General features: G+C 38.5%; 1 protein-coding gene across 1 annotated transcript in view; it reads left to right on the plus strand.

The window, feature by feature from the left end:
* Positions 1–20,677, plus strand: part of pkd1l1 (polycystin 1 like 1, transient receptor potential channel interacting) — a 30,120-nt gene extending 9,443 nt beyond the window's left edge. The window contains 43 exon segments of the mRNA XM_077735746.1: positions 462–635; positions 708–770; positions 2,296–2,475; positions 2,548–2,625; positions 2,703–2,845; positions 3,495–3,615; positions 3,695–3,818; positions 3,883–4,075; positions 5,623–5,679; positions 5,757–6,089; positions 6,166–6,387; positions 6,451–6,564; positions 7,371–7,522; positions 7,587–7,687; positions 8,023–8,221; positions 8,300–8,383; positions 8,676–8,883; positions 8,970–9,076; positions 9,176–9,275; positions 9,343–9,471; positions 9,903–10,076; positions 10,152–10,326; positions 10,404–10,438; positions 10,507–10,790; positions 12,255–12,339; positions 12,415–12,546; positions 12,623–12,741; positions 12,835–12,945; positions 13,025–13,133; positions 13,212–13,280; positions 14,414–14,491; positions 14,676–14,764; positions 15,063–15,282; positions 16,114–16,196; positions 16,259–16,478; positions 16,555–16,659; positions 17,685–17,825; positions 17,892–17,999; positions 18,083–18,229; positions 18,304–18,453; positions 18,522–18,668; positions 20,080–20,132; positions 20,381–20,677. Of these exon segments, the coding sequence (XP_077591872.1) occupies positions 462–635; positions 708–770; positions 2,296–2,475; positions 2,548–2,625; positions 2,703–2,845; positions 3,495–3,615; positions 3,695–3,818; positions 3,883–4,075; positions 5,623–5,679; positions 5,757–6,089; positions 6,166–6,387; positions 6,451–6,564; positions 7,371–7,522; positions 7,587–7,687; positions 8,023–8,221; positions 8,300–8,383; positions 8,676–8,883; positions 8,970–9,076; positions 9,176–9,275; positions 9,343–9,471; positions 9,903–10,076; positions 10,152–10,326; positions 10,404–10,438; positions 10,507–10,790; positions 12,255–12,339; positions 12,415–12,546; positions 12,623–12,741; positions 12,835–12,945; positions 13,025–13,133; positions 13,212–13,280; positions 14,414–14,491; positions 14,676–14,764; positions 15,063–15,282; positions 16,114–16,196; positions 16,259–16,478; positions 16,555–16,659; positions 17,685–17,825; positions 17,892–17,999; positions 18,083–18,229; positions 18,304–18,453; positions 18,522–18,668; positions 20,080–20,132; positions 20,381–20,621 (5,957 nt within the window). The 3' untranslated portion in view covers positions 20,622–20,677.

Genomic DNA, 20,677 nt, shown 5'->3' on the forward strand with positions numbered 1-20,677 from the left:
ATATATATATATATATATATATATAGATATAGATATAGATATATATATATATATATATATATATATATAGATATAGATATAGATATATATATATATATATATATATATATATATATATATATATATATATATATATATATATATATATATATATATATATATATATATATATATATATATATATATATATATATATATATATATATATATATATATATTTTTTTTTTTTTTTTTATTTATTTATTTATTTATTTATTTTTTTAAAAAGCATTATTCATCATCTGGAAAATACAGCAATGACTCAAAAGTGGTTAAAAACTGATGCTATTCACTTGAATCTACAAAGGTATTTTCATTACATTTAAAAATTATTCTGGGGCAAATGAAATGAAAAGCTGCAGTTTATAAGGATGTGGTCAGATTGAATGAATTATTTAACATATAATGCTTTTCATGGCTAGGAGAGAAGCCCGCTTATCATCCCCAAAAGGAGATTGGCCTTCAAGAGTCTCTGGACTCGAATGCTCTCGGGGATCGTACCGTCCATTTGCATCAAAAGGAAATTGGACGTAAAGTTGATATTGATTATGACTCCTCTACAGACTTGGAAAGTGCTGACATTAGAGATGGACAAGGTATGTTCAAGGCGCCAGCATGATTTGAGTGTCATTAGTTGTCAAATGCTCTCGTCTGTTACTCTTACCCAGATTATGACGTTACCTTGCAAATGGCAGAGGGAGAGCCTGGAACCTCAGCAGGGAGACTAACTGGTAAACATTGTACAGTGGTACCTCGAGATACGAGTTTAATTCATTCCGGGACTGAGCTCCTATGTTGATTTACTCGTAACTCAAATGAACCTTTCCCATAGAAATGAACTAAAAACTAATTGATTTGTTCCAACCAGCTGAAAAACCCCCACCAAAAACAGGATATTGGTTTGGAAAAACATTTTTATTTGTTCTAATTTGCCCTCTATTAACAAAGTAACACAGAACTAGTCGTTTAATACTAGTACTGCAATGTGTTTAATAGTACTAAAATTAGACGGATTTCGTGGAGGGGAGAGAGAAAGCGACAAAATATTTGCCAGAAATTTTACTGGTATCTCAAATTGCTCGTATGTTGGGGCACTCGTATGTTGAGGTATTAATGTATAATCATTCAATTATGTGGTGCAGCTGTAGTCTGCACCAGCAGTCCAACCTCAGTATTACACATTTCAAATGGATTTTTATGTCATTATATTGTGCATATTTCCTTAGAAAAATATACCATTTTTTTAATGTTCAACTGCTTGGACACAGAAATGTAAAGCTGAGTGTCTTTAAATAAAGAAACAGTTTTAATGTGCCACTGATGAGTTTAGTGTACTCCCTTGGTCTAAGTTGTGTTGTTTATTCAGAAATCACAACTAGCATTCCCCAATTAAATTGGACATCCATTAACTTGATCATCCAGGTAGCCAGTGAGTGGTTGGCATGTCCGCCTCAGAGTTCTGAGACCAAGGGTTCAATCATGGATGGGCTCAGGCTTTCCTTTGTGGAGTTTACATTTTATCTCTGAGCACGGGCAATCTTTTTCCCGGCACTCCGGTTTCCTCTTACATCCTAAAAAGATACATGTCTTATTGTGCCCTAAGATTGGCTGGCAACCAATTCAGAGTACACCCTATTTGCTGTCGAATATAGCTGGGATAGGCTTCAACAACCCCTTGTTAATGGAAAAAAGCAGAAATGCAAAATGAATGACAGTCACTTAATCATGTTAATAAGGGCAAATGTCCTTTTTGCGCCACAAATGTTTCCAATGTGTGATAAATTATAGCCCTTCCCATGCACCTAGTTTGGAGCTCAAGACAACAGGCATGCTTTTGTGGTGGCTACAGCTGGAGAAAGCCCAGCCGAAACTTTATCTAAGGTAATAATGATCAAAATGCGGCATGTTTAGGCGGTGTGATGAACGCAAACCAGCCTGGGTACTGATCACGAGCCATTATGATTGTTTTCGAACATTATGTCAGGAGGGGATACACCCAGAATAAGAAATAGGATATGAAGAGGGAAATAAGGAAAGGTTTGGGTGTTATGGGACAAGGTGATGTGTAGTGGAGAACCCACTTTATAAGACAACTCACCTGTGCACATCAATGGTCTGTCGTCCTAATTTTGAGCGTGTAATCGCTAATCGTGGGACGAAAAGTTATATATCAGCATTTCAAGTACTTCCTATTTAGATGCATGTGAGAATGTTAACCTAAGAGTTTAGTTATTAATAAAGAGTATGCACTTTTAGATGTCAAACTTCAAACCCTGAAACCAGGAGATGACCCAATGATTAGCACCGCGTCACATGACATTGAGGGAAGCAATCTTTTGGAGTCCAGTCCCAGGTTGGTGATTCGGTACCAAACCTTGCTAGACCTTCCTCGGGAGCTTATAGAGGCTGGGTTTTTTACGTTCTACAACAAAACAGGTAGTAAAGACACAAAGAATTTTATCTCGTTGATTTGACAATGTTCGTCTTAATGCTGTCACAATTTTGCAGGAACTAACTCCGCACTGCTTACCTTCATGCCTTTTAGTCTGAAACCAGGTAGCATGTACATGCTGGATGTCACAGCCAGTGAGTCTTTCTTTAAGAAAAATGTTTGCTAATACTACTAAATGCTGATCAAACTGACTTTTTTTTTTTTTTTTAAGAATCACAAAGTATTACTGTAGGCCGCACTCAACTATTCTTGAGAACGAAGCCTGTTCCTAAAGGAATGACATGCCAGGTGCAACCAAGTAAAGGACTGGAGTTGTACACACACTTCAGCATTTTCTGCACTTCAGGGAGAGCGGTAAAAAAGTATTCCATTGTCCCAGTATAAGTAGTTACCATATTTTCTCGCATATAAGCCTCCCCACGTATAAGGTGCACCCTTAAAATGGCCTTAAAATCGTTTAATTTTACAATTTCTCGCGTATAGGCTGCCCTCTGATTCACAATTTCCACCTCAATATTCATGGTTTTAATAGGGAGTACAATGTGTAACTTTGATGGGAAATCAAGAAAAATCACTGCATGTGGTATTTCTGAGATACTGTGTGAACCAAAAGCACATTATTAGGGTCAATGTCATAAGGAAGTTAATTATTCATCAAGTAAAATAAGCACAAATAGTAAATGTTAATTTGCCGGCATTTACTGGCGAATAAGAGTATAGCAACGCTGTAAGTCTTGTGCGCAAATAAGCCGTACCCTTCATTCTGTCATCATTTTTTTTTACAAATGCGGCTTATAGGCGAAGAAATGTGGCATTTAAAGATTACCTTAACATCTTTTGTTAACATTATTTGTCATAACCTCAAATGTAAATTTATCAAGTTTGCGAGACAATTTTCTCACCAAATGGCCGGAATGTCCTTTTCCAATCTATTTAGTTGGTCTTTTTTGTTAGTCTCTGTAAACTAAATTCCTGTTAATAATTGTTTTTTCTTATTTTAAAGGACTTATTGTATGAGTACAGTTTCAGTGTTGGTAACAAATCTTCAAGAATATTGTACCAGGGGAGGAACTTTGAGTACTACTTCAGCCTCCCATCTGGACATCCCTCTGATGACTATAAAGGTACATTTTTAGGATCCAAACATGGCAGGTATGAAGTAGAAGTGTGTGGGTACTTGACCTGACACATGTTTTTGAATAGTGACTGTATACACAAAAATCAAAAGCAGCATGTATGGATCATCAACTAAGGTCTGCCCTGTAACTGTAAAAGTCTTGCCCAGCTTCTTGAGAAACAATTCCTCAAATACTCCTGGTATAATATTGTAAGTACAATTTAAAATATTTTCCTTAAAAAAAAATTGTAGCCATTCTCTCTTTTGTTTTCAGGTCCCAATATGGGTTAAACAATCTCTCTGCGCTGATTTTGCTTGGGAATAGTGCAGAGATTTGCAATTATGTCAGTCTGTTAACCAGCATCCTGAATCGACTCAGTTTGGACAGCCAGGCAGACCAACAGACTCAGCGGCATATACGCAGTGTGCTCATAGCCACTATGTGCAATCTGGAAATAAGGGACCAGGTACAAGCAGAAAATAAAACACTTAGTTGAGCCCCAATGGACAAAAGTGTAGCGGTACAACAAACAGAACAAGCAGAAACATAATTGGTTAAACAGACTATTTTGGATCGGTTAGAAAAAACTCAGTGCCCACAGAGGTATTTTAGGACTGGTTTGGAGACTCCTGCTCTAATTCTAGGGTGACAAATTCATCTCTGTAGTTACAGTATGTAGTACTTACTGTAAATCTTTCAGCGAGCTATTTTGTCTGTCATTGAGGGCTGCCACAATTACTGTATTTTCTGGTCTATAAGTCGCACCTGAGTATAAATCACACAAACCAAAAAATGCATAATTAAGAAGAAAAAAACATATAAGGCGTACTGGAGTATAAGTCACATTTTTGGGAGAAATGTATTTGATAAATCCAACACCAAAAACATACATATCATCATGTAAGGCAATTTAAAATTAAAATAAATCAACAGGCTTAATAATTACAGTGGTACCTCAACATACAAGTAGCCCGACATACGAGAAAATCAAGATACGAGTAACATTCGGGCAAATATTTATCTTGAGATAGGAGACAAATGTTGATAGACGAGCAGACAGCGTACGTGAGATGCTGCTCATAAGAACATCATGGGCACTGTCTCTCTCCCCGCAACTCCCTCGTGTAATGTCTCTGCGAGCACTGGGTGGAGCGTTGCATTTTTTAATGAGTTTTTTTTCCTGTTAGTCAGTGCAAATGGCATGGTATACTACTTCTCGTTGGCAAGTGGTCGTGCGTTGTTTTATTGTGAGGACATTTGTGTGCATCATTTTGGGAAGATTTTAAAGGGAATACAAACTCAAACAACCCTCGATATTGACTGAAAGTCAATGTGGAGGCGGGGCAAATAGAACCAACCCGGGAGAAGAAAGGTATCAAAATGTCAAACAAAACTAGGATTAATTTTAGTGTAAGGTTAAATTAAACTTATTTTTGAGTGTGTCTGCATCGTAATCCTAGTTCTTTTAAATTTGTTCATGTTATGTTACGAGCGGGTTGCCGTGCAAAAAAGCAAAAAGTCCCAAACCCGCTTTTCTGAGCCTGCCTCTTAATTGAAATTATTTTATTCATTTTTCTTATTCATTGCCTGTGCTAGATGGGGAAGCCTATGAAAGCCGGCGGCTGTGCATCTGTAAATTGTTGAAAGTGGATCACAAAACAGTTTCAGCAGCATACTGCATATAAAGTTGAACCAATGTAGCATGCCAGCAAACACAACTACACCAAAGTACAAAAGAAAAAAATAGCATGAACTGAATTTGCAAGAGAAACAGGGGGATGGCAAGAGGGCCAAATATGTTATGAAAAGGTATGACTATAGTATCTGCCCCCACCACAGTTTTGATACCTTTCTTACAGAACTAATATGTCAACATATAGGGTACAGGGCTTGTCAAATTTCACAATCTTTAAAAAAAAATCAGCAAAACTTTAGGAGGCCTGACAGTTTACAATGTATTTATTTGTTTTTTTTGTTCTCTGCTGATCATTTAAACATGTTTTTTGATACTAGGATTCAATGATAGACAACGTAGGCATTCTCGAAGATCTTTTAAAAGTTACAAAACAGGTATGTTAAAAGTTTTCCCTAAAAACACACTGTTAATGTTGGCTGAAAAACAATTAACACACAATAATGCTTCTTAGGTAACATTGGCAAGTGTCAGACAAGTGGCTGCCTGCGTGCAGGCCATCGCAGGGAACCTTTCTCGATTTAGTAATCCAAAACTGTACCAACTGGACCAGAGGACACTTAAGATCCTAGTCACCATGTTATCATACTGCCTCGAGGCTACTGTCACCACTCATGATGTTACAGCCAAAACAACTGACACACCTGATGTTACATGCATGGTGGCATCAGACCAACAAGACGGGGTAAACCCAGTTTCAACCTGTGATTATTTGCAAGCAAGTAGAACAAAGCAGCTTAAGCAACTTGTGGAAAATATTCTACAAACTGCCATTAACCTCATTCTGGTGAGATGCCTTGATTAAATACTATTAATGTCTGTATTATAACCATATTTTCACAAATGTATTAATATCTTTTTAGAAACATGCCTTGTTCAACACAATGGAAGAGCACAGGGTCAATGGCGGCCTCATTTCTCTCTATATTGCACGACAGAACTCATCTGTGTCAGTTATTAGCAATGGCTTAGTAAAATTTTACTTACCTCCATCCCTTATTCATTCTCTAAGGGGAGAATGTATTCTTGGACTCATTGATGAACTCAAACACTCACCTTGGACCCAAACCAACAATAATGTCAGGGTGAGGAGAGTCTGGGCATATAATCTTTGAAATCATTGATCCTTTGATTTTTCTATTTTGCAGATAAGTGGACCAGTTGTGGAAATGGCTTTGTATAAATGCAGCACAGGGAGAAAAATTGCAGTTCGATCCCTTGTTCAGCCAATCATTGTTGAGATGCAAAGACAAAAATGCAAAGTTTGTTTTTTATTAGTTTCTATTCAGCATGCTTTTCACACTTTTTTTAAAGTAAAAAATGATATGTATGTATATATATATATATATATATATATATATATATATATATATATATATATATATATATATATATATATATATATATATATATATATATATATATATATATATATATTTATGTGTATGTGTATGTGTATGTGTATGTGTATATGTATATATATGTATATGTATATATATATATATATATATATATATATATATATATATATATATATATATATATATATATATATATATATATATAATTCTATTTTCATACCACTTATCCTCACAAGGGTCTCTAGGGGTGCTGGAGCTTATGCCACCTGACATACTGACAACCATTCACGCGTACATTCATCATACCTAGTGGCATTTAGAGTGTTCGTGATCATTGTTAGCGCGTCTGCATCACAGTTCTCAAGTTAAAGGTTCGATCCCAGGTCGGTCCTCACTGTGTCAAGGGTTTCTGTGGATTTTTCTCTGGGTACTCCGGTTTCTTCCGACATCCCAAAAACATGGAGGGTACGCTGGTTGCCCCTAAATTGCCCCTAAGTATGAGTGTTGGTGGGAATGATTGTCCATCCCTTTATGTCCTATGATTGGCTGGCCACCGATTCAGAGTAGCCTCCACCTCTTGCCCATAGTTAGCTGGGATAAGCGCCTCAACACCCCCGCGACCCTCGTGAGTATAAACGGTTCAGAAAATGTATCAATATAGATATAATTTCAGTTGAACATGTTATGACCTTCCTTGTGCCTTGTAGAAAGATTCTGTACATTACAATGTCCTACTACGAAACCGTATCAACTATCACAGCTTCAACATTACTCAGGAGCATTTACAGCAGGCCATCCAGTTGAGGGTCGCATTCACGATGCCATACAACCGGCCATTTCCCATCATGCTGCTTTTCCGGTAGAGTTGTTGTAGTTTGGCTTGTTTTATAGCTGTGTCTTTTACTTAACTTTTGCTGTTGTAGGATGTTTGCGAAGCCAACTTCTAGCATGAACCACCTGAATAAAATTCACCTTTGGGGGAGCAACACCAGTCGCATCACCTTTCCTCAATCCTACCTTAGTAGTAAGTTTTCTTCTGAATTCTCATTTTTTTCCATTATAAATTACCACATTTTTTTAATAGTTTAGCTGGGCCTGCCTCTAATACGCCAGTGCGAATTATGTATGTTTTTCTCTCTCTGAACATGACAGCCTGTTTCTTTTAGTTTGTAGTTATCTGAAAAACATGTTTCTCTTGATTTCTGATCGAATTTAAAAATTGCACTCCCAAAAATGCGACTTATTTACATTTTTTTTCTTCACTATACATTACTTGGCTGGTGCGATTTATACTCAGGTGGGATTTATGTGTGAAAAATACGATACTATGGATTAAACTGATTATGAATTCTATTCTAGCTCCAGGGGTTGGCTACCTGGCATTATTAAACAGCAACTTTGGTAAACCAACCAGAAATAAGCACCTGAGCAGCCAGATTAACTACACTCTAGAGGTGCATGCCAGCCAGTGCTTGTCCTTTGACCGCTCATCTGGAACTTGGTCTCAAATGGGCTGCAGTACACACCAAACAGATAGAAGTGATGCTATTAATTGCAGGTACTCTAAGGCTATTCATGTTTAAACACTAAAACATGTTGAGATTCTGCTCAATTTGCCACTTGCTGTCCATCCCAGTTGCTACCATTTGAAGGCGCTTAGCATGGTGCAAAATCAGATTCAGTGTTTCTATGAAGCAGCTGACCTGGACCCATCATTTAGGTGACATTCCCCTTACATTTGTTTAAAAGACAAACAAATAAAACAGAGTCCAGTTAAAAGATCAAGTACCATAAATGTACCTACATTTTTTTTAATTATACTGTGTAATGCCATATATGCTACATAATGTTCTTTGTGCATTTACTAAAACCAAAACTAAGTGAACGATATTTACACAATTATTTTTCAGATTTAAGTAGATCAATCCATGATGACTTTCCACGCATCTTAGTTTAAAACAGTATATCAAATTTGTGGAAATATTTGTAATTTTTATCATTTATCCTTTCAGTAAGTCCACTGACACGACTGTCCTGGTTATCCTATTGCTGTGTGCATGTCTATACATCCCAGCATGGCTGGCATGCAAGAAAGAAGATGTCATCTCCCAACAGAATCAACGAGTCCACTACTTAAATGACAACTGTCGACTGAACCCACATCGCTATACTATTACCATCCACACTGGCCTCTGCTCATCGTACAGACTGAGTGCCAAAGTACATCTTTTATCTACTTCTTCACCATACACCTACTACAGGCATCCAATGAAAGATCTTTAATTGGTAAAATGCACTATTTTCAGGTTTATATAGTACTGTATGGTGCCAGCAGTAAGTCACAGACTACAGAACTTGATGTCCCAGGATGCACTCTGTTCAAGAGGAACTCACGAGACACTTTTCTAATCAGGTTACTTCAAAGCATATTCAAATATCTTTTATGCAGCAAGACAAAATATTTAAGTTACTATAGCATGATATGAACGTCCTATATTTAATGAAACCACAGTACAGCGCAGAGCCTTGGTGAAGTTTGGGGCATCCACATTTGGCATGACAACTCAGGACTTTCACCGCACTTATACCTCAAACTCGTGGAAGTATCTGAGGTAAGACTCTCCAGTTGTGTTGTTTAAGTTTTGCCATGCCTTGCTTTATAACCTTGTGTAATCACAGGTGGGACAAACTAACATGGAGGGGCGAACATGGATCTTTTTGAGCCAGTGCTGGTTGTCTGTCAATAAAGATGATGGCAAAGTAGAGAGAATGCTTCATGCTTGTACTCATGGAATAGGCCTGACTCAGGTACCTTACATGGTTAAAGAACACGCACACACACACACACACACACACACACACACACACACACACACACACACAAAGTTGCTCTGATAAATGCTATTAAGTGTATTAAAGTGTATAGGGTCACCTGGAGAAAAACATGATTAATAGAAAAAAGATAAATAAAAATGCATTGAACCACTCTTAAGGGGTTAGCTCAGATGTTTTAATAGCAAACAAGAAGATAAGTGTAAGCACTGTTAATCCATAACTTTTTTTCATGGAAATTATAACATTATCAATGACCTAACTTACCACTCAGTAGCAACTGAAGGGTGTAAGGAAACCTCAGTTAATAACTGGACTTTATAACGGTTCCTAATTTTCAGCTGATCACCTGAAGTACCATTTAAGATCCAACATTCATTTTTTTTCTTCTATTTCCCTGCCTGCAGATGTTACTACTGACTTTGGGTGACTACATGGCTGACTTACACATGTGGATGTCTGTGTACAGTTGCCCTCGACCACACTCATTCACTCATACACAAAGACTTAGCGTATGCCTATTGCTATTTGCCTTGTATGCGTGTGTCAATGCACTAATCATATCAAAAATGGATGAAGTGGTAGGTTAAAACAATAGAATGTATTTCCTTTTCAATTCTTAATAGATTTTTAATGCCGATGTTTTTTTTTTACAGCTGCATTTTGAGGATGGGATTTCTGCTTTATCATTTGTGTCTTTGAGGACCGGAGCATTAAGTGTGGTTGCAGCGTTGCCACTGGCATCACTAATAACATTACTTTTCCGAGTGCAAAAACTGAAGCAGACGATGAAAGACGGAGTAACACAGATTGATCAGGACTCCTGTGAAGGTAATGTATATCTCACAATACTAAAGAATTACATTTTAGGTCCCTTATCAATGTATCATCACGTGATGTCTTTGCAGTGGATGACACAGAAGCTTTCAATCACAAATATCAGGTCATATCCCTAATTGCTCACTCCTTCCATTTTTTTCCACATAGCAAATGAGTCATTTTTTGTTGTAGGATGCAGAGAAACTGGTCACCAAGGAGAGTGGAATCCAGACAGAAGTCATTCAGAAGCATATTGGCATTCAAGAAGAAGCCATTTCCAAAGATGGAAGTGAGGGAGGCAGCTTTCACCTGGCTGCCTGCTTTCAAAACAGCAGGCATCTTTGTGTATTTAACCAGCTAGAATGGAGATGGAGTCAAGTGAGACCAACATGGCAGTGGTGTTACTACTTAGCCTGGGCATTGTGTTTGTTCTGCTCCTTTGCTGCTCTACTGCTCTCTGCACTATTGGGACTGAGGTATTTGGCCACGTTCTATATAGTACTAATTGTATATATTTCTTTCAAAATGTCTTCGTCCCAAAATTTGCAACAATTGCTGGCACTCTCTGCAGGCATAACAACAACACATTCTTGCCAACGTGTGAGCAAATTGTAAGAATGGTTTGACAAAAGCAAATGATCCTTCGATTTTTGTTACAAGAACTTTGGCACCTATTTGACATTTTTAATTTTTCACCCAATCACTGTTCCAATGCCAAAATGTTGAGAAGAAAAAATCAAAAGGCAACCGTGCATCCTGTTGACCCAACACAAACCAATAGGTTTATAGTTCCCACCAAATCTTAGTGTTTTGGTGAAAAACAACAGCTCATCTCATTTTCTGAACCGCTTTATTCTCACTAGAGTCGCGAGGGGTGTTGGAGCCTATCCCAGCTGACTTCGGGCCAGAGGCAGGGGGCAACCTGAATTTGTGGCCAGCCAATCGCTGGGGAGAAGGGGAAAAACAACTATTCACGCCCACACTCATACCCGGGTGCCATTTAAAGTGTCCAACCAGCCTACCATGGATGTATTTAGACCGTGGTAGGAAACCGGAGTACCCAAAGAAACCCACGCAGGCCCAGGGACAACATGCAAATTCCACACAGACGGACGACCTGGATTTGAACCCTGGTCTCCCACTCTGAGGCAGACGCGCTACTCACTCAAGAGGCTGGGCCACCTCAAAAACAACACATTTGTGTCATTCATTTTATATTCCACCAAACATTTTGACATTGTTTATTCTGTTCTCCATGTAACTGATTAAAACCCTCACGAAATTCTTCATTCATTTCAATTGAACTCGTAAAATCTCCCTTGGGGAACATACCCCAAAAAATTGCCTATTCTTTAGTTCAATAATGTTGCACTTTGGTTGAAAGAGTCAAAGAGGAATTAAATTAACAATATTTTTTAATTGTTCTTGCAATTTTGTAGACTGCATCATCAAAGGTGTATATTTATCTAATATGTACCCTGCCAACTAACCATAGTGAGCTGGGATAGGCTCCATCACCCCCACTACTCTTGGGAGGATAAGCGGCATCGAAAATGATTGATTTAATGCAGTGCTTCTCAATTATTTGCTGTTAGGCCCCCCCTAGCAAGAAGAAAACTATTCGCGCCCCCCACTTCCCACCGTGACTATAAATAAAATCATTTTATAAAAGTGTTATAGGTACAACATGTGAAATGTTGCACTCTCACAAACATGACAGAAGTAACAATGAGAGCGCCACTGCTAGCTACTGTTGTGGATGCGCAATTACACTTTATACTAGTACGGCCAAATAAAATCCTGTTCCCCAGGGTTACACGCGCCCCCCCAGGTATCGCACCGCCCCCCCCCCCCCAGGGGGGCGCGCCCCACTATTTGAGAAGCACTGATTTAATGTATTCCAAATGAATGCTTGATCAGTGTTGTGTTTTTCTTTCTAGGTTCGAGAAGAGTAAGATACAACTTTGGCTACATTCTCTTGTTATTTCTTTGTTGCTATGCATCTTCTTCATCCAGCCAATTGTGGTAAATTGTTTTCCCTTCTAAAATCGTAACATATTTTTACTTCTACAATGCATATCATATTTATCTGTCTCGCAGATCTTTGCAATCAGTGTGACAGTCTCTATTTGGTGCAGAAATGGAACAGCGTTTCATAGTTCCTTCAAAATATTCATTAAAGCAGAGCAGAATGTTCCTGCCAAGTCCGAGAGAAGCTGTAACCTTGAAAAGGTGATAATAGATTCAGTTTCATAATAATCTATCGTCTTAAATCCACCATTGAAACTGGATAATTTCCAACTTTCAGTGTCTTCAAAACCGCCGGCAAGCTAGATTTCTCAGGCTTGTGTGTCCACCAAGTGTTGAAGAGCTGAGGTTGATTCGAGCACGCATGAGACGTGAGGCTTTGATTCATAAAACCTTCAGGTGAATGCGTTGTCAAAGCAAACATTAATGTTTTGGAATATTATTTAAGCATTTAATCATTGACAATATATATCTCTTCTCTATGTCACTCAGGGATTTTTGTTTCTATTTTGCCATGTTCCTCCTGATGTTGTGCATTTCCCACGAGAGCTCATTCAATGACCACTACCGGCTCAATTATGCTGTCCGACAACAGTTTACTGGGTAATCAACACAAAAAAATACTTAGACAATGTTAGCACACATGATGGAAATTGAAATGACTGGCCATTTGTGGTAGTAGGGAAGATGAGCCTACATTCATGCCAATACAGAAATATGAAGACTGGTGGAACTGGACGCAGCATAGTATACTTCATTTACTGTACAAGAATAACTCTACAGAAAATAAGGTGAATTTCTGTGCCTGATAAATTGCAATTGGAGGAATGTAATTGTGGTTTTGACAATCATTTTTTCCCCCCAAATAGTCTGATATTTCCCAACGTTCATACATCTTGATTGGACAGCCGATTGTGTGGACAGCAAAGCTTTGCAGAGTGAGTAGAATAAATCAATTATTCATGGTAAATAGCATGGTGTGTTACGTGTATGTATGTATATGTACATTTATATAGCAACACACTTATTTATTTATATTTTTATTTATGTATTTATTTATTAACTTATTTATTACCTATTTATTTATGTCTAAAATGTCTTTTCCTGTGTCTGTTTTCTCACCCTCTTGCTACTGTGACAATTACATTTCCCGAATACAGGATGAATAAAGTTATCTTATTTAATCTAATCTAATCTAATCACATTACTAAACAATCTCACTACCAAATATAGACCAGCATTATCTACATATGTGTATTGAGAATTGCAATCCATCATATTTAATGCTGAATTCTGGGGCAGAATTGTGGAGTAGAATGTCTGCCTACAAATCCAGCCTTCCAGTTTAAATATTCTCATGCTTTTCTGAATTTTATCACTTTATTCCCAGTTTTTAAAAAATGCATATTGAGTTGATTGTTAACTCGATTGTACAGTTTGGGTGAATACGCATCCATTATATAGTGTAAATGTGAGTGTGAATTGTTGTTCGGCTACATGCACCTGGCATTTGATTGCGAATCGTTCTAGTGAGAGAGAGTAGGGGAACGCGGCCCAATGAAGCCAACATAACCACATCATCTGCAAAAAGCAGTGATGCAATACTGAGGCCACCAAACTACACCCCCTAATTCCACAGCTGTGTCTGGATCATGGGTGGGCAAACCGGCCGCTGTGGGTGCAGGTTTTTGCGATCCACTTTTTGCACTTTTAACAAACTAGACTGGTGTGGTGGACAGCTATGCACACTCACACTCATACCTAGGGGCATTTTAGAGTGCCCAATCAGCCTACTATGCAGGTTTTTGGAATGTGGGAGGAAACCGGAGTACCCGGAGGAAACCCACGCAAGCCCGGGGAGAACATGCAAACTCCACACAGATGGACTGTACCTGGATTTGGAACCACGACCCCAGAGCTGCTAGGCCAACGTGCTAACCATTTGCATCACTGGGCCAGTGACAAAGCATTATTAGTATTTTTTCAATTCTATCAATTTCAATGTTTAAAAGTGTATTTTTTTTACCTTCTTGCATTCATGCATTTTGGGGCCATCTGTTTTTTATTTCAGAAAAGATCATCTGAATGCCCACCTACACATGTCGCTGCTGCACAAAGTGTGCCTCTGGGCTTGGGAAAGGGCACTGCAGTTCGACTCGGCCATACTAAGTACACAAATTATGCCGCCCCCTCCTTTACACACTGTATTATTTTTAAACATAAGTCCGTCTGTTGTTTTTAAATATTACTTTTCACAAAATATTTGACACCCCCCTTCTTTTCTTCATGGTTAGTTTTTTTTTTTTTAAAAGAATACATGTTTTTCCATGTAGCCCCTTTGTGATGTAGCAGTTTACTCGCCTAATTTGGTGTGGGCAGGCCTGGGCTCAATTCTTGCTGGTGGCAGTATGGTTGTGGGAGCGTATTGTCATCTCTCTGTGTGCCCTACGAATAACTGACGACCAGTCTAGGGTGTAGTCTGCCTTTCGCCCGAAGACAGCTCGGATAAGCTCCAGCAACCCCCGTCATGCCTTTGAAGGATGGGTGGTATGGATGTTTTTCCATAACTTCATAACAGATTAGCCTTTTCAACTCATATTTGCAGGGTAGGTGATAAAATTAAGGGAGAAAGGATTGCTCTATTATTTCGATAAGGGGAAATGTGATACTTGCGCTACCTGTAATAAAACTGTCAACTCTAACCACTGATCTGACCCCAGACACGTCAATGTACATCAAGGCAGCCAGAGAATACAAGTAATTTTGCTGGTCCCACAAATGCTAATCAATCACAGCAGAGGAGTTGATGGCCATCTCTGCCCACATTGTGTCCATACTCACCACACTTTGGAGCTGGGCACTGATCAGTCAAAACAGCCTCCAAGAGACAGGGCATTTCACACTGACAACTTCGTCCTTGTTGGCGAGGGCAAGGCGAATGTAATTGCAGAGAATAGCTCATACATTATATACATGTATTCCTAAACTTAGAAACTAGGCATAGCATGCAATCTAAAAAAAAAACTCTTACAGGCACACACTGGCTAGATTCTAGATTTCTATAAAACAGTAATATAACATTATAAAACAATACAATATGATGAACTTAATATCAATCTAAAGCATTATATATAAAAAATGACTTGTAAAAAGACATTCTCACTCATAGAAAATGACCTATGAAAACAGTTCTAGGTTTAACCAACTACTTTTAGCTTGACTGCAAATATTGGGGGTTGTGATCTTACAGTAACACACTATTTTTAGTGCCCTGGACTGATCTGGTGTGAGTATAATTATTTTTTTCCTATCACTAACTGTAATTTACTCATCTTAAATTTTTCAAATGGTCACTAGGCTTGGTTTAATTATAGCTGCTACTCGATTTTGGTAGAAATAATCTTTCAATTATTTGGGTTTGTAGTTCACCTTGTGCCCTGTGATTGGCTGGTGACCAATTCAGGGTGTCCCCTGCCCGGTGCCCGTAGTTAGCTGGGATAGGCTCCAGCACACCCCACGACCCTTGTGAGGATAAGTGGGTCATAAAATGAATGAATGGTCGTGGGGTTCGGTTTTAGGGTAGAAAAGAAACAACTATTGTATTTAGGAAGTGACTCATTCAATACTTAGCATATACTCACTTTTTAAAAACATTTCCAGACAGCAGACATGGTGGTGAGCAAAGTAAAAACAGCAAAAAACTAAAAGAACTGTAGCAAAGGTTACAAAAGACTTCCTGGTGAGAAAAGAAAAGGGAACTTTGGGGATTAGGTGCCGTATACAGACCGCATTCATTTGGACCGCAAATGGATACATGACCAACATTGCATGCAGTCCGAGCTGCACAGATTGTGGTAAATGCGGTATTTGTGGTAGCGGCTTAACACTAACATTGAACTTCCTTCACCTTCCATAGGTCGGAGGCCATGGACAGACTAAGGGTCTTGCAGTGTGACAGTTGCATGGTCGTGAAGGTGCAATTCACTGTGTATAGCCCTGCACCTGATTTGTTCACCACTGCTACCCTACTAGCCCAGCAGAAACCCATTGGCTCCCTGATGATGTCAGCCATAATCCAATCAGCGAAGGTTTACCACAACTTTACTTTTTGGGACTATGTTGTCTCTGTTGGTCAGGTAATGAGTATAACACAACAGTCAGGAGATTTGATGACAAAGCCCATGTTCACTCACTTTTTCTGTCTGCATCTAGGTGGTGTTCCTCTGCTTGTCTTTGCTGCATCTTTGGATTCAAGTTAGCACTGCATGGCAAAAAGGCTTGATTGGATATTGTACAGCATCCTGCAACTGTATCCATGTATGTGTGACATCACAAAATATGATAAATACAGTAGTGTACAAATACTCTTAGGATACACTCGGGTATTCATTTAGAATTGTCTAATACTAGTGATCTGCGGCTCTGCCTCGCAACTGCTGCTTGTTGTGAAATTTGTTGAAATTAGTTTGTTAACGTAACAATGTTTCATTCAAAAGTAAAAAAAATGCAGTCATACCTCTATTTACGAAATTAATTGGTTCCAAGAAGTTTTTTGTAACTTGAAAATTTCGTAAGTAGAGGTGTACTCTAGACGTAAATTCTCTAATTGGTTCCACAGTCCTCACACAACTACCAACTAAACCCCTTAAAATTGGTCAAAGTCTGCCAATTTCGTATGAAAGATGTGAGGATATGCACAAAAATGAGAGAAAATTATAAGGAAATGATTTATTAATGTCTTTAAATAAATATAGCATATGAAAATGTGCTGTGTGCCACTGAAAAGCCAGATGACAGCAAGAGCTCGTTCTACAAGGGCCGAAAACCGTCCACTTTGTAGTACATTTTAGAGTTTTACGTGGGCCATGTGTGTGTGCGTGTGTGTGAAAATATTGCCACGTTGCATTGGTACGGTTTTTAATAGCTTAAAATGGGGAATTCAAAATAAAATAACGGATAAGGAAATGCATTTATTTTTTGGGGCATTTCGTAACGTGGATTTTTTTGTATCTTGAATAACTCATTTGCATATTATAAATTTGTAACCTGAAACTTTCGTACATAAAGGCATTCTTAAGTAGATTTATTGCTGTACGTGCAACAGCTACCTCAATGAACTTTTAGATCAGGCCACTCATAGGTCGAGATAATCCTTTTCAAGCAGCTGTGTGCATAACCCAGTTAGTGTACACAACAAAGTAATAGCTATCACTGGAACCCTAAAAGGACACGACCTGTTACAAGTAAAATTTAAAAAAATTGAAGGTCAAAGCACGGCTGTGCATTAAAGCCTTACATTCACTTCCTGATATTCATATACATAAAAAAATTTGCTGGTTTAGGTTGGCCTTCAAATAGCGATCTTCATGAACACTTATCATGACATTTGCCGCTCTGTGGACGCCATGGAGATTGTGGAGTTTCTGCAGAGGAACAACGACCAAGAACACTTGGACATCACCCCCCTGGCTGCCAGGGAACAGGTGAGAGCAGAGAAACAACTATTTTTCTGTTGCACACAACCTTGTGAAATTGGTTGTATTTTGCAGAATATTCGCTCCCTTCGCGGTATTCTGCTCCTCATTCTCACTGTAAAGTGTGCGAGCATGTTGAAGAAGAGATCTATGACCCTCTTGCCCTGCTCACTACCAATTTTTGTAAGCCAAGTCAAATAATTTTCCCTAACTAAAATGGCATTGCCCCATTGTAGAACTAATTCAAACCTCAATTTTTTCCCTAGACGTCAGTTGTAATCTTGCTGCTGGTTATACGCTATCTTTATACATTGATCATTCCTAGCTGGGACAAGAAGGTCAATGGCGGTCTCCTCCATCATGGACATTCACTCCACAGCTTCCGAACGTTTGGCCTATGTTGTGCTGCTGAGGTACAAGTGGCTCAATATTGGGGTTTTTTTTTTGTCCAGGTTACTCTGTTTCATTATCCATCTCATCTTTTTAGGTGATGGCCATTATGTGCTCATCAGGGAAGAAAACACTGCAAAGCAACAAAGAAGTTTGCATTTTGATGGAATTAGGCGACTACATTAGAGGGAGAGTTTGTAAAATCATTGGATATGAGAAACCAGTGAAGCCTCCTGCTGGTTACACGGTTAGACAAAAAGTTGCTTGTATGTACTGATAAATGACCTAAAATCACACACCTTTTTATTTCATCAGACTCACTACCTGGAAGAACTGGAAACATCAGTGGATGAGCTACTGTTCAGACTTAACAGGCTGCACATTATATTGCTGGCTGTAGATGATCCTATCTACAACGATATCATTCCTGAAGTCCCTGCGTATAAGCAGTCAACATCTCAGGTCTTGAAAAATAAAAAACACATACATACACACACCTACACATTTATGCTTGCCTAAAGGTTCTGTGATGATATTTTTAGGATGTTTCTAAATAGATGAAATATGTGTGAAGATGTTGAGGGTTGAATTCCAGTTTCAGACCTTCCTTTGTGGAGTTTGCATTTTCTTTGCGGGCTTGCATGGGTTTTCTTTGGGTTCTCTGGTTTCTTCCCTTGGCCGAAAGACATGCATGGTAGGCTGATTGAACACTCTAAATTGCCTCTCGGAATGTGTGTGTGCGTGAATGTTTGACAGTCTCCTTGCGCCATGCAATTGGCTGGCCACCAATTCAGGGTGTTCCCTGCCTCGTGCCCATTGTTGGCTGGTATATGCCCCCACAACCCTTGTGAGGATAAGCTGTATGGAAAATGAAAGAATGAATATAAATTGAAGATACATGATCGAGATTGGGTGCAGAATTGTAAAGATATAGCAATATACCCCTTTCTATATTTTTTTTCTAGGGTGGTGGGCCTACATAGAGTATATCCTGATGTCAGTAAAAACCTACCGTATTTTCACGACAATAAGGCGCACTGTATTATAAGGCGCACTGTCCATTTTTGAGAAAATTTAAGACTTAAGTGCGCCTTGTAGTCGTGAAAATACGGTAATTGCTATTTACTTCCAGGTATGAAGCACTCACTACCCAGTCACCTCTAGAGCCAGCCATTGTTGATGTTTTGGATTTTTTTTAATATAAAATCTTGCAGTGGGGGAGGAGCTATATGATGGAAGATTTTGTAAACTAAGGTGGCATCTGCATATTTAACAGTACTGTTTCAGTTCAGGCGTTTGTGTTTTTTTAATATCCGACAGTGGTGGTTTTTCGTTTTTGGTTTTCTGTCTTTTCCATATATGAGGCACACTGGATTATAAGGCGCACTGTCTATTTTGGAGAAAATTTAACTTTTAAGTGCGCCTTATAGTCGTGAAAATACGGTAGTTTGTTTTTTGTACCTTTGTTAATCATTACAATAGAAACCTAAAACAGATACCAAAATGTTTTGGCTCTTACTGAACAGTTTCCACCGTCCTCCAATGAATAACCGGTAAACGGTTGGCTGGATGTCTTGGCAGGGCTGGGGAGACCTAACTCCTTATAGTCCAAAGATTATGCAGTAAAAAGTAGAGATTGTTGAATGACAGTTGGCACTTGGGAGCGCTGTGGTTTCAGTACAATATGTAGACACATACAAAGCATCAGCGACCTGAGAAGGTCAGCCGTATTTTTTCCCCTCCATGTTGAACTTTTGTTACTCAGACATAACTAGTATATTTCTATTTATTAAAATTTGCCAGGCTATTAAACAACTTTTTCCTGTTGGCCCATTCAAATAATTAATGGGTGTTGTCTTCTATATTATCCTAGGTAAAAAGTCAAAACAATCGAGAAGAAACGACACCTGCTTCTCACTTTCACAGGTGATTAAAAAGATGCCACTGTTTATTGCATATACAGGGGAAATGTGAAGTCAAAAATTCTTATGAGCTACTGTTCTAATTTTGAAACAAATCTACTATCTAAAATGAAAGTGCATTACGTACTTGTTTCAAGGCTTTACTGTTTTTTCTGATTTCTTCACAAAGCAGATTTTATGAATATTGCTACAAACAAAAACTAGAGCAAAACACAATGTATTTGACATTTTTTTCTATGTCATTTGCGATAGCATGGCTTTCCCTCAAACAAGTGGAAATGACAAGGACACAAAATCTACAACAGAAGTTCTTCAAACTGGACAAGTAGGGTGCCATTCAGTTTTAAGTGGTACTCTGGAAAGGCAAACTAGCCAGACAACCGGGACAAGTGACCCATTTTTGTCTTGTAAAAATATGAAGTGTTGTACAACCACCCAGACAACACATGACAAGGTAATAGTAGAGGTTTTAATCCATGGTGAGCCATTGTAAGCATTCTTTAAATGATAGATCAAGACATAATTTAATATCCCTTTGTGGCTGTGCAA

The sequence above is a fragment of the Stigmatopora nigra genome, chromosome 16, assembly GCF_051989575.1.
Source record: "Stigmatopora nigra isolate UIUO_SnigA chromosome 16, RoL_Snig_1.1, whole genome shotgun sequence".
NCBI lineage: Eukaryota > Metazoa > Chordata > Actinopteri > Syngnathiformes > Syngnathidae > Stigmatopora > Stigmatopora nigra.